General features: G+C 39.2%; 1 protein-coding gene across 2 annotated transcripts in view; it reads right to left on the reverse strand.

Moving 5' to 3' along the window:
• WASHC5 (WASH complex subunit 5) overlaps positions 1-19780 on the reverse strand; it is a 64037-nt gene that overhangs the window by 15569 nt on the left and 28688 nt on the right. For both annotated transcript variants that reach the window (XM_005564056.4, XM_015455165.3), the window contains 12 exons: positions 17460-17572; positions 16215-16381; positions 16060-16135; positions 14079-14189; positions 13193-13333; positions 12097-12177; positions 7362-7463; positions 5765-5944; positions 3930-4054; positions 2534-2696; positions 1993-2095; positions 1825-1904 (listed from right to left, as the gene is read on the reverse strand). In XM_005564056.4, coding sequence (XP_005564113.3) covers positions 1825-1904; positions 1993-2095; positions 2534-2696; positions 3930-4054; positions 5765-5944; positions 7362-7463; positions 12097-12177; positions 13193-13333; positions 14079-14189; positions 16060-16135; positions 16215-16381; positions 17460-17572 — 1442 coding nt within the window. The remainder of the gene's footprint in view (positions 1-1824; positions 1905-1992; positions 2096-2533; positions 2697-3929; positions 4055-5764; positions 5945-7361; positions 7464-12096; positions 12178-13192; positions 13334-14078; positions 14190-16059; positions 16136-16214; positions 16382-17459; positions 17573-19780) is intronic.

Consider the following 19780-nt stretch of genomic DNA (forward strand, 5'->3'; position numbering starts at 1 on the left):
ATAAATAGTTTATTGCTCTCGTTTAATGCACAATGAGTGTTTGTTAGTGCTGTTTTCTGTTTTTGGTACTCACGCACTTCAAGCTTGAATAAGCTGCTGGAGAGGCTAAGGAGCCTGGGACGGACGAGAAACTTATTCTACCTACTCATTTGCCTCTTTGGAGCTATCCAGCTTATCATTCTTTCTCCAAGATTTTTCTAGCATTGCACTGTTGAGTACAGCAGCTACTAGCCATGTGTGGCTATTTACATTTAAATTAATATGAAATAAAATTAAAAATTGCGTTTCACTGTCCCACAACCCACATTTCACGAGCTCAACAGCTACAAAGGACTAGGAGCTGCTGTCATCATCGAATAGCACAGAACATTTCCATTGTTGTTCCAGATCATTAACACTGGCTCAGTGACTGTAAGCACCCTAATTCAAGACCAAAAGACAAATTTGTCCTTGGGGGCTTTATTTAAAGATCACTGACTCAGACACAGTCATGTGGCTGTTACCAAATTACTGGCAACTATAACCAATAAGGGTCTGTAATAGCTACTGGACTGAGAACCCTCCGGTGGGCAAGGGAAAAACCTTCCAGTTTCTTGGAAGAATCCCTGTAATCCCCCTAACGCCTCCTACAGAGTTGGGATTCACACCTGTCCAAACTCGGGTGATTTTTTAATCCTCCTAAAAGGTTTTCCAGCAATTAGAAACTTGGCCTGGGAAGAGCTTAATATCTGACAATCATGTGGCTAGAGGAAGGCAGACCCAAATCACGACAGGACATCTAGCAGAGCCACAGGCTCCTTGCCTTACCCGTTCTGTTTAGTGATCCAAACAACAACAACAATAACAAAAAACAACTACTACTACTACTGGTCACCAAAATTATGGGAAATATACTATGAATTTGACTGAGGTATCAATGAGTGCTGTCTCAATGGGAAACTTATATAATTGGGAGTCAGAGAATGGAACTTTTCAAAATTCCCTTAGCATTCTAGAATTCTAGACTTTTCTATGGTATGTGATACTTTTGACCACAAATCATAGTTTTCCACCAGGAAGTCTACTCTTTCCTACTAGATTGTGAGCTGCCTTTCTGAGGAGACCGGTCATGTTTCATTTTACTCTGTCTCTCACAGCAACTGACAATGGCCCTAGGTATAATGGGTGTGTGAGAACGGGCCGTTGATGATCTCAGATTATCAGAGGACAAAAGAAGACTCGCAGAAGACACAGGGGTCCCTGGGCGCTCCCGCTGCTGAGTCAAGGCAGGAAAGTAGGCAGCTGGATTATAAAATAAAGTAGACTTCCATCCAGCAAATTAATCTCTTCATTTGTCTTTCTTATTCATTTCCAAAGTAAAAGTGCTTTATGCATAGTACAAGGATAATTTATGCCCCAAAGAACCTGGCTCCCTAACATCTACGCAGACACAAGAGGGGAGAGAGACAATGTTCTGTTCTAACAGCAGCATGGAGCAGATGAAGTGTGTATAAATGAACTTTGTTATGTAAGAAGGGAGTATTACTGTGCAAGGGAAAGTTTCATTTTCATATATAAAAGCACCTCTACCCAAAAGGCATTTTACAAAGAGCCAGTTTTCTTGAACAAAAGGGAAACACTAGGCTCCTAAAAAGCCTAGTCAAGAACAGATCCAGAAAGGGAGATAAACAAAATGAATTTTAAAATGATAAACTGAAGTATTAAAATATTTTTGATTTAATGACAAAAGAAAGAAGAGTAGCTTTCTTTGGGCAACAAAGTTGCAAGAAAACGAAAAATTAAAAAATGTAAGTATTGGCTGTCACCCTCTCTCCTACAACATACCTTCATTATAGCCTCGAGATACGCAGTCCAAATCTTCTGTGTTTTGGCAATGGCGGAAAAATAAATTTTATTTGAATTCGCTGAAAAGTCAAAACACAATTTTCTCTTTAGTACATTCGTAAAGGCTACTGTGTCATCCCCACCTCAGGCTAGTTTCAGGACACTCACCTACAATACTTTTTAGGGGACTGACAGCATTCATGAGGGTTTTTAAAGTGTCCTGAACAGTTCTGTCTCTCAGGATAATTTTCTGAAACATACTGAGGAAATTCTGAAAACAAGAAGGCATGGTCAAAGAACCAAACATAATGAATTAAACAAGCAAGTACTCCAGTTACCTAAAATGCTATGCAGAACAGAGACTGGGCCTACGTCACACAAAACCTCTAAATAGCATGACTGCAAAGAGAAGCAACTTCAGGTTCCTATTAGAAACACCCCTTGCTAGGAAAACTCACTGGTTTCAAGGATTAAAAAGTCTTATCTTCCCAAGTGGAAACTCACAAAAACAGTCTAATCCTAAAAGTACTATGCTGGCCAAATAAATTCTAGTTTATCTCCAGCTCCTATCTACCCAGTAGGTATCATATGCCTAAAGTCAGTGTAAGAAATCATGGAAGAAAGGTTAAGTGAGTTCAAACTGCCCAAGATATGTTCTTGCCTCTCCCCCAGGGTGGCAGAAAACAGGCATGAAAGTCAAAAGGCTCACCTGTAACTCTTTTACAATCATAAAGCACAGAAGCCTGTCTAAGCCATTTAGACCAAAGGTCCCCAAGGTGGTCTGGATTTCTGAGAAGAGGCGGCTGCTGGTCACTTCCTGATGAGTTTTCATATCATACCAAGTGTTCAGCTGGTCTATGTGACATGTCATTCTAAAATGAAAATAACGCAAAGACCCCAGAACGGCTCAGAATTCATCCTTAAAGAGATGTTAGGACTCACTAGGACATGCGGCACCAAATATGAAGAACAGAGTTACATGATCTGTGTTTTCTCACTCTGTATTCAGGCACCCAAGGCATTTTCCCAGTGACCACCCAACGGAGCAGGAAGGTGAAATTTGGTCTGACCCCCTTTTCCTGCCCTGTGCCATATCATTGGTTTCAGTCATTTATTTCCATTGAGTTAGGCTGCTGACTTGGAATCATGCTGAGAAGACAAGGTTAGGTTCAGCTGTCAGGCTGGATGACTTCAGAGCCCACTGGTCTCTCTATGCAGCCTTCATTTAAATTTCCAGTTTGGAGACAAAACAAGGCCTTGTGTCATTTCCATTTGGTAAAAAAGGAACTTAGAATCTCCACACGCTACCTAACATTTGAGACTATGACGACAAAGCAATTTGCTTTTTCCTCTCAGTTCCTTAAACTTGTAGATGCCATCTTCTGGTCCTCTCCAAATGATTCTTTTTAGACTAAGAAGTGATTGGCTGTATACAAAGCTATGCAGTCTGCCCTTCACACTACAGTGCCTAGGAGCTGGGCTCTGGAGTCAGAGGGCCTGGAATATATTCTGGGTCTGCCATTTATTAACTGTGTGATGCTGGGCAAATGACTAAGCTTTTCTGTGCTTCAGTTACTTCATCTTTAAAATGGGAATAAGAATAATGCCTATCTCATAAGATTGCTGTAAATGGGTTAACGACTGGATGTGTATAATGTGCTTAGAAGAGCGCATAGGTAAGTGTTCAATAAACAGTTGTTACTATCAAAAGTGCTTGTGTGTTGACCTAAGAATCATTTTGTGGAGACAGGGGGGCGGGAGAAGAGATTAGATTCTTCTAAGGAGCGCGCAACCTAGATCCCTCACACGCAAAGTTCACGCTCCTATGAGAATCTAATGCTGCCACTGATCTGACAGGAAGTGGAGCTCAGGCGGTAATGCTTGCTTACCCATCACTCACCTCTTGCTGTGTGGTCTGGTTTCTCGCAAGACACAGACCGGTACCAGTCCGCAGCGCAGGTGTTAGGGACCCTTGCTCTAAAGGGTCAGAATATGAGTTGACAAGTGGCCCCCCGTGATTAGAATAGTGGCTGTGCCACAGGGACACAGGTGCAGATGAGACCGCCTACAGTATTCAGGGCTCTGTAGAATTCACGTACACCTACTTTGGGTCTGTGATCCGCAGGATTTCTCTGCAGAGTCGACCAATAAACGTTACAGACTCATCCACAGGGGTAAACTTGGGTATTGGAATATGAGTGGACTGGTACATGCTTTGCCAATCTTGAATCTAGAAAACAAAACCATCAATATTTAGTACACCTTTGATAAGATAATCTAGTTATCTCTTTTCCACAGAATTTTACAAATACAATATTGCATAAAGAGAGACAATAAAGGTTCTTTGGGTTTTTTTTTTTAAGATTGAGTCTTGCTCTGTCCCCTAGGCTGGAATGCAGTGGCGTGATCTTGGCTCACTGCAACCTCCACCTCCTGGGTGCAAGCAATTCTTTTGCCTCAGTCTCCTGAGTAGCTGGGATTACCGGCGCATGCCACCATGCCCGGCTAATTTTTGTATTTTTAGTAGAGATGGGGTTTCACCATGTTGGCTAGGCTAGTCTCGAACTCCTGATCTCAAGTGATCCTTCCACCTCGGCCTCCCAAAGTGCTGGGATTATAGGCATGTGCCACTAGGTCTGGCTAATTTTTGTGTTTTTAGTAGAGACGGGCTGGTCTCTAACTCTTGACCTCAGATGATCCACCTGCCTCGGCCTTTCAAAGCACTGGGATTACAGGTGTGAGCCACTGTGCCTGGCTTGGCTTTTTATTTTAGAGACAGGATCTTGCTCTGCTGCCCAGGCTGGAGTGCCATGGTGTGATCACAGCTTGTTGCAGTCTCAACCTCCTGGGCTCAAGCAGTCCTCCGGCCTGAGCCTCCAAGTAGCTGGGACTACAGGCATGAGCTACTGCACCTGGCCTTTTCCTTGGTTTTGAAGAGGAAACTTCTAAAACTGCATTAATAATAGTCCCCCAGAAATATCACATATAACATTCATAAAAAACAAAGAAACATTTGTGAAAAGGTAAAGTGACAAAGAAGAAGCGAGAACTAAGATGAGGCATGGGAACTTCCGGCTTTCTGTCCTATGAGTTGACATGCATCCATGTAATATAAAAATCCAAAATGTCATAAGTCTGGAATAGACTTAAACTTTTGAAAATGTCACCTAAATCATGTCAGTTCCCACATAAAAACTTGCAGAGTGGCTCCTTGTTAACTACTTACTAAAATCAGCTTCTCAGTTTTGGCACTTATGCATTTGATATTCTTTTTTTACCCAATTAAAGAAATGGGCAAAGGACTTTTATACATATTTTTCCAAAGAAGACATACAAATGGCCAATAAGCTGTTCAACATCATTGGCCATTAGAGAAATGCAAATCAAAACCATGATGAGATACCTTCATGTGCACTAGGGTGACTGTAATCTTAAAAATTGAAAATAACAAGCGTTGGTTAGGACATGGAGAAACTGGAACCCTCGTACACAGCTGTTGGGCATGTAAAATGGTGCCGTTATTGTGGAACACAGTTTGGTAGTTCCTCAATAAGTTAAGCATAGAACTACCCATTATAGGTCCCAGTAATTCCACTCCTCAGTATGCACCCTGCCGAACCCAAACAAAGGAGTCCTAAAAGTCTTTTGAACTGTCAATCACTTGGGTTATAACAATTAACAACAAACAGCTTCATTCTGTAGCCATTTAATGATGTTTGCCTTCTTAGGACAGTGAGCTCCCAGAGGTCACGTGCCATGTCCACTTTTCTGCAACCCTCCTGGCTCCTGAACATACTCTGAAGGTACTGAGACTATCTAGTGTTTACAGAGTTTTAGTAAATAAATAAACGTTCTTGTTGACATTTCTGAGGTTTGGGATGTGTACTCTAAACATGAGAAATAACAAATATCGTCAAGAATTTTAAAATTTATTAGATACCTTCGTTCTTAGGAAGTTATTACACTCTTGCTCCACATTGTAATTTATAATACGAGATACCTCTTCCTGCCAAATCTTCAGACCATAAATGTTCACATAGTCCTGTATGTATTCAAAAGAACGATGGAATCCATCCATGGTCGCTCCCAACTCTTTCAGCTTGGGCATCAGTTCACTTGGCTGTGGAAAAGGTGAAACACAAGGCTCTTACACTGGAGTAGATTGTCTACTATTAATTCTAATATCTAATTAGACCTTAAATAGTATAGCGGGCCAGGTGCAGTGGCTCCCACCTGTAACCCCAGCACTTTGGGAGGCTGAGGCAGGGAGATCACTTGAGGTCAGGAGTTCAAGACCAGCCTGGCCAATGTGGCAAAACCCTGACTCTACTAAAAAAAATAGAAAAATTAGACAGGTGTGGTACGCACCTGTAATCCTAGCTACTTGGGAGGCTGAGGCAGGAGAATTGCTTGAACCTGGGAGGCGGAGGCTGCAGTGAGCTGAGACTGTGCCACTGCACTCCAACCTAGGCGACAGAGGGAGACTTAATCTTAAAAAAATAAAAAATAGGCTGGGCTCATGCCTGTAATCTCTGCACTTTGGGAGGCTGAGATGGGTGGATCACTTGAGGTCAGGAGTTTAAGACCAGCCTGGCCAATGTGGTGAAACCCCGTCAAAAAAACAAAAATTAGCCAGGTATGATGGTAGGTGCCTATAATCCCAGCTACTCGGGAGGCTGAGGCACGAGAATCGCTTGAACCCAGGAGGCGGAGGTTGCAGTGAATCGAGATCATGCCAATGCACTCCAGCCTGGGAGACAGAGCAAGACTTTGTCTCAATAAATAAATAAATACAGAGCAAGACTTGTTTCAATAAATAAATAAATAAATAAATAAATAGTACAGCAGCTAAGAGATCAGAGTCATAGTTTCAGCGATACTTTAAGTTTTGGAAATACTCATTTCCTACTTCATCTAGGATGACTGACAACTGATGTCAGACATTCAGCAAAGAAATTATTTCATTCATTTGGGAAGGAAGCCTCATATAAAGAAAGAAATAAATGAAAGACTATGATTTCTCTGTCATTTAATACATGTATCTAGTCTCAGAATACTTAAAACATTTTAAATTGAATTTACTATGATAATAAATGCCCTAAATAGAAATTTCAGGCCTATTTTTTTTCTCCTGAGAAAAATGACCATATTCCGTAGCAGATAAAGCAAAATAAAAAATTACAACCTTTATAAGTTTCTATCTGCTTTAGGGTTAGCAAATTCTTTTAACTATAAGAAATAATTCTGAATCATAAACATCAGTTTAACTTTGAAATGGGGATCAGTAGGTGGAGGAAAGAAGCACTGGTTTTAAAAATATGAACTTTTAAACATAAAATCTAAATTTCATATTTATACTGTAAATTTATAATATGAATGGATTATAAGATTAAAAAGCACATCAGCTGTTTGTGTTGAAAATCACATATTTGATATACATTAGCTAGGAGGTAAGGTCTTGTTCACGATAGGTTAAAAATGGCACATGCTGCAAGCTGGGTGGAGAAGAGGACAGGCCCATTCTGGTCCCTGGGTACCTTGGCTCGAGGGTTGAATATCAGTCCCCTGTGCAGGGCAAAGGCAACGCGCTTCACAAGCTCTTTCCTTATTCCATCTTCCAGCAACTGCTTTGGATCCACCTAAGTGCCAATCAAAGTATTAAATGATAGTTATGAAAAATTCAGTCCTGATGAAATCCAGAGGAAAGATGGCCTCCAGAATCTGCAGTGGAGCATTTTCCTACCTCCTCACTAAATGATGTGAATTTTTTTCCTTTCCTGCTCCTGTGATCTTGCACAGCTTGGATGGAATTATTAAACCTGTCACCTTTTTAGGACTCTGTTTATTTCAGCAAAGTTCATGATGATAATTTTACAACATGACATTTCAAAGATGGTGAATAAGGAAAGTTTTAAATGGCCTCACATTCTAATTAATGCATTAACAGTAAAAAGTGCCTTTTCCAGGGGGCGGGATGAAGGACCTACGACTGAATTTACAGATGCATGTTCTTCCTTTAGATTTTATTTCTGGGCACCTTATATCCATATGAACAAACTTAGATATGAGTTTGGGTCACTCTGTAAATTGAATAATTATCTTTTCTTTCAGCATTCTTGGAATTAGGGAGACAAAATAGGAAAGCAAATCTGCTATCTAACTCTACAAGCTGATTTTGCTAATTATTTCATCTGTAATGAAAAAGCTTTTGTTATTCCTTAAAAAAGGCTCTTACCAGATCCATAAAACATCAAATGGTTGTTACAGACTCCCCTGAATTCTCTGAGACTTGTTTCTTTTACTTTTAATTTGTAAAGAACCATTATTTTAAAAAGTCATAAAGGCAATTAATGGGTTCCATCTGGTTTTGATTATATTTAAATTTCAAATAAGACAACTGCAATGGGAGTTGCAAAACACAAAAGTCAGAGAAACACGTTAAACTACGTCAAGATCATTCAGTCAGGGAAATCCGGACTGTGGAGCAACTGAAGGTGAAAGGCCCTGTGTTCTTCAACAGATGAATTATAGGGAAAGAAAGGAAAGGAGGGTCAGGTGCGGGGGCTCACGCCTGTAATCACAGCACTTTGGGAGGCTGAGGCAGACGGATCACCTGAGGTCAGGAGTTCGAGACCAGCCTGACCAACATAGAGAAACCCTGTCTCTATTAAAAATACAAAATTAGCCAGGCATGGTGGCACATGCCTGTAGTCCCAGCTAGCAGGGAGGCTGAGGCAGGAGAATTGCTTGAACTCGGAAGCGGAGCTTGTGGTGAGCTGAGATTGTACCCATTGCACTCCAGCCTGGGCAACAAGAGTGAAACTCTGTCTCAAAAAAAATAAAAAATAAAAAAAAAAGAAGAAGAAGAAGAAATCTGTAGATCAAAAAAGACTTAAAAGACATAACATCATTTTTCAAAGGGGCAAGTCTAAGCTATAGTCTGGAAATTAATGACATATAGTTTCATTGGATAATAAAACTATATACAGGAGGCCTGAGATTAGGTCAGAGTGCATGAGGGGCTTTCAGGAGTGGGGCTGGCTAAATCCTATTTCTTGACTTAAGTGGTAGTCAGAATGACTGGTGTTTACCTTGTAATAACCCAATAGGCTATTCTTTTTTTAGTTTTCAGCATCTGTGCTTTATTATACAATAAAAAGATAAATTATAAAGACATAATCAATGAGTACAGAGTCAAAGAAGTATCATGAAGCTTTCAAGTAAATATTCCTTATAAGAACAGATTTAGTGAAAGAGTTCAAGGCTTTCGTGAATCTAAAGATCTCATGCAGCTTTTCTAATCCTTCCCGGATTCTCACTCATCTGTGGAAGTGTTCACAGCTGAGAGAAAGCCATCTTCACACAGCCCCTTCCTCACATTTCTATTCCCTTCCCCTGAAGTTAACAACAGTAACTGTTTTCATATGGATCATCCAGACCTTTCTCTATTCATTTATATACAAAAATATCCATGCTTAAACATATATTTAATTTCAAAAATCTAAATGGGATCATATACATATATATGTACAGAGACACGCATGTATATCACACATGCATTATACATATATACACACAGATGTATGCATGTATATCACACACACTATAAATATATACACACACACATACATATACATACATACATGTTTTTCTGCAATTTGCTTTTTTCATTTTCCATCTTGAAGATTTTCCAGTAGTAAATTCTTTTTGAATCGCTCTAGACCAATCCACAGTACGAATGCACCATTGAATATTTAACCATTCCCCTACTGATGGATGTTTAGATTACAGATGCTCCTTGACTTAAGATGGAGTTACATTCCAATAAACTCATTATAAGTTGAAAATATCAGAAGTCAAAGATGCACTGAATATACCTAATCTACCAAACACCATAGCTTAGCTTCCCCTACCTCAAATGTGCTCACTTACATTAGCCTACAGTTGGGCAATATCATCCAACACAAAGCCTATTTTATAATAAAGTATTGAATATCTCATGTAATTTATTGAATAGTGTACTGAAAGTGAAAACCAGTATGGGTATCATCATGAAGCTGAATCATCGTAAGTTCGAGATCATGTATATTTCTTTTCTTTTTTTTTTTTTTTGCTGCCTCTAACAATGAATGCTTACATCTCTGTGTGTATCTCACTTGTTCTAAGTCATATCAACCAAATCGAACCTACACTTTTTATAAGTGTTTGAAATACAACCTCAACACTCTAAGGTTAAAGATCAGTGAGGGCCACAGGATTACTTTTAAAAGCCCTTAGTTGCTATTGGTAGACTAGCAGAGAGAGTCTACTGGGTTGAATGGAGTTGGTCAGCAGGATATTCCTTCTGCTGTTATTATCTGAAAGATTGTGGGAAAAGATTAATATTTTACCAAGCAGTCTTTCTTTTGATAATTATTGTTAATTACCTGTATTAGGTTTTATTACATCCTTCTTATAGTGGTCACTTTGCAGTCCTAGGATTTATCATCCTGTGTGTAAGAAGTGAGTAAAATGCATGTACATTCTCTGCACATCAACTGAATTCACCTGAGATCAGGCCTAAACCAAATTCTGTTAATATTCTAGGAACTACAATGGTATTTCTTTTAGCATACTTCCAGAAAACATATACCAAAGTTCCATTTAGGTTCATTTCCTCTATTTTCTTTGATTTTAATAATGCAAATATTAATATGGCAATTAGGAATGTTCAGATTCTACTGATGTCAGATATATAGAAAAATAAAGAAAAGCACCATAAACTATACGAATGGGCCCATCACTACTTACCACAGCATTCCAAATTAAAAAAGCAATGAGATACTACTTTATACCTCTTGGGAAAGCAAAATTAGAAAATGGATAATATCAAGTATTGGCGAAGATGTAAGCTGTTAAGTCCCAATGGTCTTCTGATATTTTCAACTTGTGATGAGTTTATTGGGATGTAACCCCATTGTAAGTCAAGAAACACTTGTATCTCAACATCCATCAGTAGTGGAATGGTAAATGCACCATGGTGCATTCGTACTATGGATTGGTCTGCGGCCACTTGAAAAGAATGTAGATTTCAGAGGAATTCTTGCACAGGTCTGGAGTGGGGATATGCTCAGAGACGTTCATCATGACATTGGTTGTGATAATGGGGGGCATAGATGTCTGTCCCAAGCTGGATGGTTAAGAAAAATGTGGAATTCTATGCAGCAGTAAAAGGTAACCTACTATCTGACCTATAGCAATATAAATAAATTGCAAAAGCAATAACCAGTAACAGAAGTTGGAAAAAGAATAAGACTTAGAGCACAATATGGTTGAGATAAATCAAAAGTACATGCACACATCAAATAATGCCATATGCTAAAAACAAGAATACCTGCATATTTAGGAACATTTACGAAACACACAAAGTTAGTGCTACAGGTAACGGAAATGGAAGCAGGGATCCAGGAGAAGAAAAAACCAAACAAACAAAAGATGAGAGGAGCTTGCATGCCCCATTGATGACAGTGGTCTGTTAAAAGAGGGATATGATTATCTTAGCTCTCTGTACCTGGGGTGTGAAATAAAAATACTAAAAATGAAGGAAGGAAAAGAGAGAGAGAGAAGAAAGCAATTTTGCCTAAGGAAATTGAATTTTTTTTTTTGCTTTTCCCAAAATTCAATCAAATATATTTTTCTTAGATTTAAACAACTCTTTGGTAAAACCGTACTAGTACCATACATTTTCTGCAGAACTACAAGATAAAGAAATTCCCACTACCTTCAGGTATTAAGAGAAATAGATTACAACGCTTTCTCTTCCTCCATCAATAAGTGAGTAAAACGGGTCGGGCACTGTGGCTCATGCCTATAATCCCAGCACTTTGAAAGGCCAAGACAGATGGATCACTTGAGGTCAGGAGTTTGAGACCAGCCTGGCCAACAAGGTGAAACTCGTCTCTACTAAAAATACAAAACTTAGCTGGGTGTGGTGTTGCGCACCTGTAGTACCAACTACATGGGAGGCTGAGGCATGAGAATCACTTGAACCTGGGAGGTGGAGGTTGCAGTGAGCTGAGACTGCACCACTGCACTCCAGCCTGGGCAACAGAGAGAGAGAAGCTGTCTCAAAAAACTAAACTAAAATAAAATAAATGAGTAAAATGAAGACCGAAACTGGAATGTGAAACAGCAAGATGATGTCACTCCCTTTTGCCCACATGATAGTTACCACAAAAATCCAAACAGCTAAGAGTCATGGTACCAGGCCACGCAGACTAACAAAACTGTTACCTTGATGATGCCAACCAAAGTCGTTTTCATCATTAAGATGCCTTCAGTAAAAATGGAAATAGCATGAGTAAGCTTGGCAACCTATAACAAAGAAAAAGAGGTATGAAAAATACTTCAGATAAAAGACCCATCATTTCCGGGAAATCAGAAATCATTGGCTAATGGTCCTGGAATGAGCAAAGATAACAGGAAATGAACCTGCAGCTTTAGGACACCTGTGTCCACATGTTCTGGACAGAAATGAGGCTCTATGGTATAACTGAAAGCCCACAGTTAGACACATTGGGTAACCGAGTCAGAAGACATCAGTTCATTCTTTCACGTTTGACAAAGCATTTCTCCTTTAGGCTTCATTTTCTCATGTCTAAAATTTGGGACAGAACTCAATGATCTAGATGGGCCCTTCTGGCTAGAAAAGACTATGAGACTGAGAAGGTAACCTCCCCTTCCCTAGCCTCCCAATTATTTGCAAGCAACACCAGCAGGCATTGACAAGGTAGACAAGTGCTAGCTATATTGCTGAATCAGAATAAACGTGGAAATATCAAGCTTGATAATCTAAGTCCCTGACATATTTCTTGGACTTGTGTCAGAATGGGAAATTGACACTGTATATCATATTTTTAATCTTCACTTGATTTTACTTTTGATGTCTTTAAATTCTAAGTTCAGGGAGAAAAAAATCAGAGGTGTTTATTACTGAGTGAGCTTAAAATCCGCCTATAGGAAATGGTTAATGGAATATAGATTATTTTGAGCTGCTCAAAAAGCAGGAACATGATATGAGAAGTCAGGTAATCTAGTTCAAAAAGAACAAGGGCTGCTTTAGCAAGACTGTTTTAGAAAAAAGTGGCCAGCTAAGCTCCATTTCCCCTGAGAATACTGAGGCGAATAAGGCCTTAAATGACACCAGGAAAATGTCAAGAATAAAAGGTGTGATTATACTAAAATCGTAAAACATGTTTACCATTGCAAATGTGAGAAAACAAGTCAGAATTGGTCTGGTGGTCCCCAGAATACGGCAGGCGACACAGGCCTGTGATGTTTCATGACTTAGTTTTTAATATGAAAAGGCAGAAGTCAGAGGACACAGTACCTCGTATCGTGGGCCCAGCTGAGCATAGTCCCTCAGCTTGTCTTTGTCCAGGCGGGTAGGCACTTCAATAATGTCGTGAGTCTGAAGCTTTATGATCTTTAGAAGAGATGTAAACATGCTTTCTGGGATGATCTGCAAAACCTTCAGTGAAAAGGACAGAAGGAAACGCAATGAACATCCGTTTTACTTTTCTTGGCTGACAAATATTAGGATGGCAGTAAATGACAGCAATTTATCTATATAGGGGGATGCTGAAAAATGTAAAAGAGCTGTTTAAATAACTGCTAACAGGCACAGGGCTCCATTCCTTTAAATATTAATTGCTCACAGAATATAAAGCTAATCCTTCTAACAATGCTGCAAAAAACCGTATCATTCCCACTTTACAGATTTTAAAAAGATCGAGGTTCAAAAATGTTAAGTAACATCATTATAGAGGACTCGGCTAGTATGTAACACCAGTAAACTTTGAATTTAGGCCTGTCTGGCTTCTTGCTCCATCAGAAGTTATTAAAACAAGAATCAAAATTCCCATGAAAACCTGAATTGGGCTGTGACCGGGAGATGCTGGATCTAGATCTGGCTCTTTTACCAGATATGGCTCTGTGATTTTGAAGAAACTATTATAATCTCTGTTTCTACATCTATAAAATAGACGTAAATACCATCAACATTTAAAACACAGAAATAAAATTTCCTGGCAAGTAAAAACATCTGTACATCCACAGTAGCAATAAGTTTATTTTTAGGTGTTGCAAATTTCTGGAATCAGATTTTTAAAAGGGAAAGAGACACGGATATACTTTTTGGGGGCCTAAGCATACTTTTTGTATTCAAAACAGCAGTAATCTGGTAAGAGTAAATATCACCCTGATGCATTTCTTACTTTTCTCACATAGGATACCAACTCTCCAGAATAGTACTGCGACACGCTGAGCAGATCCGGGCTATTTGCCTGATTAATACGAAGAAGGGGCAGATCCAGGGCAGAGGCAAGCTGGAAGAAAAATAAGGCGTATCTGTTTCTCTGTTTCAAAAAGAGTCCTAGAAATCTTCTTTTCCAGAAAATGTAACATACAACAAAACATTTGGGTTTTACCCAACAGAGGGCAACAACCACTGAGTCTCATCAGTATCACTAATAGTTACTGACAATACAGTTTTTGAAAAACCCTAGTTAACTGTAATGGCAGTGGTTCTTAAACTGTGCTCCCTGGACCGCTAGCTTCAGCATGACCTGGGAACTTGTTAGACATGCAAATTATTGGGTGCCACTCCACACTGACTTAGTCGGACACCCTGGGGGTGGGGCCCAGCAATCTGTGTTACAACCAGCCCCGCAGGTGATTCTGATGCATGCTCAAGTTTGAGAGCCACCATGCCACAGAAGATAGCTACTCCTGTGTGGAAATCAAGACATTCTGACTGACGCACTACTGAATCCGTCCAATCTAATATGCCGTCAAGCGTAAGATGTGCCATTATTGGCCGGGCGTGGTGGCTCATGCCTGTAATCCCAACACTTTGGGAGGCAGAGGCGGGTGGATCACAAGGTCAGGAGATTGAGACCATCCTGGCTAACACAGTGAAACCCCGTCTCTACTAAAAAAGACAAAAAAAATTAGCCGGGTGTGGTGGCGGACGCCTGTAGTCCCAGCTACTGGGGAGGCTGAGTCGAGATGGCGCCACTGCACTCCAGCCTGGGCGACTGAGCGAGACTCTGTCTCAAAAAAAAAAAAAAAAAAAAGAAGTGCCATTATTTTATATGTCACTCAGAAAAAAATTAAATGCTGACAACTAAACTATGATATGCCATCAACGATAAAACCTATCCCCAGTTACAGGAATGTTAAAATATGAAAAAAGTTGTAGTAGCCAGGCGCATGGTGCACGCCTATAATGCAAGCTACTTGGGAGGCTAAGGCAGGAGGATCGCTTGAGCCTGGGAGTTTGAGATACAGCCTGCGCAACACAGTAAAACCCCATCCCTCTCACCCCCACCTCCCAAAAAATGGTGCATCTCAGAATTGATATATATGGTACATGGTAGCTCTGTCAGAAGACATTGAGTAGACTGGGCTTGGTGGTTCACACCTGTAATCCCAGCACTTTGGGAGGCCAAGGCAGGAGGAATATTTGAGGTTAGGAATTCAAGACCAGCCTGGCCAACATGGTAAAACCCCATCTCTACTAAAAATAGTAAAAATTAACTGGACATGGTGGTGAACGCCTATAATTTCAACTACTTGGGAGGCTGAGGCAAGAGAATTGCTGGAAACTGGTAGGCAGAGCTGCACTCCCGCCTGGGAAACAAAGCAAGATTCCATCTCTAAATAAATAAATAAATAAATAAAAGAAGACACTGAGTAGATTCTTTGTTCATTTACCACGAAGTGAAATTACTATGAGAGCACGGGCTGTGCCTATTTTTCACCAATATTCCCTGTTATTGTAGATATTAATACTAGTTTGTAGCAGAGGCTCAGTAATTTTTTGAATGAATAAGTAAAAGGACTTAATTCATGCCTAGGGAATAAAGGACACAAAAGACTCACATTTTTAGTACACAGATAAAACTTAAAAAAAAAATCTACTCTTCACTTAAAAATACCATTCTTGAAGATATTCCAACTTATAAAACAGTATTCCTGAAGACATTCCAACTTATATTAATTAAAACTTTAAATATTTCTGGCATCTTTGAAACTATGATCTCATGGAAAAACTGCTAACAATTTCAGTCTATAAAAATATTGAAATTATTTACCTTCCTAAAAGGATAAAATCTTGGGCTGAATTAATGAACGAGGTATGAATGAAGGCCAACTCTTTCCTAGTAACAGAGAATCTCACTGTGTTTTGCTTACCTTTAGGAAGGTAGCTCTGAGTTTAGTAACCATGGATGGATTTACCCTTATGCTTTCTTGCATGATAGATGTGAAACTGCAAAAAGAAGAGAGATGGTAAGAAGATGTTCCCAGGGCCTTTCATCTATAGCAAATGTCAGCACTGCCTACATTACCTGTCAATCAACTGCCAAGCAAAAGAAAGGTCCCCAACGATCTGCATCGTGATCAGAACCTCCTCTTTAATGTTAATGGTTCTGATCATCTGATGAAGAAACTTTCGAGTATCGGCAAGAAACTGACATACTTGCAGATTGGATTCCAACTGGTGGAATTCTTGAACCTGTGTTACAGAAATACACTTAATTTAAAAACCCTGAATGGACTCTGTGGTGCTCATTTGTTCTTGAAAACACTTCAAATAAAGCACACTACTTCTGACGATTTCAGTATTAATTATATCTCTAAAAATATATAATCATATCAATTAGATAGGGTTATAGATTATGAGTAAAAATGATGTTTTGAATAATGGAGTTGGCCACGTGCGGTGGCTCACGCCTGTAATCCCAGCACTCTGGGAGGCCGAGGCAGGTGGATCACCTGAGGTCAGGAGTTCGAGACCAGCCTGGTTAACATGGTGAAACCCCATCTCTACTAAAAATACAAAATTAGCTGGGCGTGGTGGCAGGCGCCTATAGTCCCAGCTACCCGGGAAGCTGAGGCAAGAGAATTGCTGGAACCCAGGAGGTGGAGGTTGCAGTGAGCTGAGATGGTGCCACTGCACTCCAGCCTGGGTGACAGAACTAGATTGAATCTCAAAAAAAAAAAAAAAAAAGAGTTTATGGTTATTTTTCTGCTGCTTTTAGTTATCATTTTAAATCTAGTTAAATACACAATTAAAATTTAAGAGTGGTGAGGTATAATTTTTTTCATACAATCATTTTTGAGTTGAAAGAAAAACAATAAACTACTTTTTCAGAAAAGAAAATATACCACTTACAAGCATATGATCATTATATAATTATTATTATTTTTTTATGTATTCCTTTCTGTTTTTTTTCCCCAAGGCACACACTTTTTTACAACCCTAAAAATGGTATACACATGCAATTTTGTTTTTGCTTTTACCTCCTTATCACAATTTGCCCAATGCTTCTATGTTATTTTTATAATTATGTCTCTAAGATTACATGTTTCCTCAAGTTAAAATATTGTAATTTTTGCTACCATTCTCTTCATACTAGTCATTTATTTCCCCAAATTTAGGACACTATCTGTTACAGGAAACATATTAATTCACATTGCTTTTACTTCTGATGAAATAGTCTCTCAGATATATTTACAGGAACAGACTGCTGGGTGGGTCATAAGGTGTGATTCACGATCCAAGAAACTTCATTTAAAAAGCCTTTCCTTACCTCCTCCAAAGCTTGTATCAGTTGCACAGTTTTTCTGCCCGCAGCAGTAGAATCATCGTAATTTAAAGACAATATTTGTTTTGAGATCTCTCTGAACCAAGCTTGAAGGTTTTCTAGTAATACAGAAATAAGAAAAGACTACTGAAATCCTCGAATTCCTGTAGCTGTGGCTTTGAATTTAACTAAATAATCTTTTACAAATTCAGTTCCTCAGCGCTTTTGCCATGGGCCTAACACTAGGAATTTTCCAAATGGCAAAAATGCCTGGAGCATGCGACATAGTAGAATAAACTTTCTACATAAATAGCTTAGTCTATAACACTTGGCAGACAAATACTAAAGGCTCAAGTACATGCTATATAAGCGGTAAGTGTAGAGGTGGTAGTGGCAGTGGAGAAGAGTTGGAAGGGAACTGAAGGATGTCCCTAGTTACCAGGGAGAGTTTTCTGGCGAAGCGAGGAAAGGAAAAGATCCGGATCATCGGAGAGATGAAGGGTATTGTATCCAGATGAAAGGCAGACACAGGCAGAGGCTTCAGGGCAAGAATGACAAGAGCATATCTTGGAGGGCAAAGAAGAGACCAATAAGACAGAAGCATAAGGTGTGACTGGTGAGTCACAGGGACGTCTGAACAATGCAGGGGGTGCCATTTGCACTTCTGAACCGGCAGACATTTCATACAGTAGAGAAAGAGAAGGGTGTCCACATGCTCTGAGTACCCTCAGTGTGTCAGGCAAAGTTCTAAGTATTTAATCTTCACAGCAATATAGGGAGGTGGAATTTGTTAGCCATTTCCCAGATAAAGAGGCTGATGCTCAGAGAAACTGAGAATGTTATGCAGGGTGACACTAAATGGCGGAGCCAGGACTTACAATTGTCTGTCCAAGTTCAAAAACTCTATTTACCTCACCAAGTTGATCCCCTAAAATTTTTGTTTATCAATGGGGTGGTTCCACATTATTAAAAGGCTTTACTTACTTATGATCTAAGTTATTTCAAGAATTAGCATGACGAACACTCATAATTTTGAAGATTTTTTTAGGGCTGAGGGGCAGCGATGGAGTAGTAGGAAGAGCATGAAATTTGGGGTCTGAGATGAGCAAGACCCAGGCTCTTCACCTTTGTACCTTCAGCAAATGATTCCATGCTTAAGCCTCAGTTTCCTTATATATATGAAATAAGGATTAAGATGTGTATCCTACAGGGTTGTAAGGTGAGAAAAAATTATGAAAGTATGTCCTAAGCTGTAATAAACTATACAGCCGGAAAAAAAATGTAAAATTGTTATTTCATCTCTGAAACAAAGTTGGCATTTTTAAGGGCCTAAAAGAAATTATCACAGAGATTAATGCACTGATTCTAGACAGCTAATGGGGTCAGATTGTTACACGTGATTGTTTTGCAGATCACAATATGATAACCATAATATTCATTCTAGACTTCAGGTTTCATATAACAATATGGTGACCTGCAAAACATGTTTCTAGTTTATATCACATCATTATATGTTGGCTGACTTTTCCCTATAGGAACAATAATACAATTTGGAAATATATTTTTGCCCAACCACTCAGCATCAAAGAAATAAACAAAAGCCAAAATACAGTAATCACAAGCTCATACTGATTAAAAATAATAGTTTTTAAATAAGAAGCTACACTACTAAGCAATTCTACAGTAAAATTAACTTCATCAGAAATCGATCGGATAGTTAAAACAAAATTAACCATTAAAAAAATTGTCGCCATAAAATTCAGAATGGTTTTTTGGGGGCAGTTAGAAATTTCTTATTTATAAAAATTTGAAATGGTGCCAGAACTTTCCTGTAAATAAAATTTCCTAGAAGAAGTAGGATCAAAATCATTAAAGTAAAATCTGAGTTTGTGTTTTTTCAAAACTAGTCTGCAGTACCTTCTTCTGCCACTAGATACCAGGTGCATTGGTGAACAAGAATCAAGCGAGACCAGAACAATTTTAGCTATCATCTATGCTGGTATATTACTAACATTCTTGGATGATGTATCCTTGAGAAGATCATGAGAGTTATAGATCCTTTCCCCCCTTTCCCCAAATCACATAAACTCACACATTAGTTCTGCATACCATGGAGGTGAAGGCCAGCTGTGACTCTCTAAACCCTTGTCTATGAACTGGAGTTACCAAAACCCCTGGTTTAGCCTAACCTCACGTTTCAAAGATAAGATACAAAACCTGAACTCTAGAAAGGATATGAACAGTGCCCAAGAGAGCAGAAAGCTAGACGCAGCCAAAACTAACCTTCAGATCTTTATTAGCAACACTAAAGAGGGAATATCATAGGA

This window comes from Macaca fascicularis, chromosome 8 (genome assembly GCF_037993035.2).
Source record: "Macaca fascicularis isolate 582-1 chromosome 8, T2T-MFA8v1.1".
Lineage (NCBI taxonomy): Eukaryota > Metazoa > Chordata > Mammalia > Primates > Cercopithecidae > Macaca > Macaca fascicularis.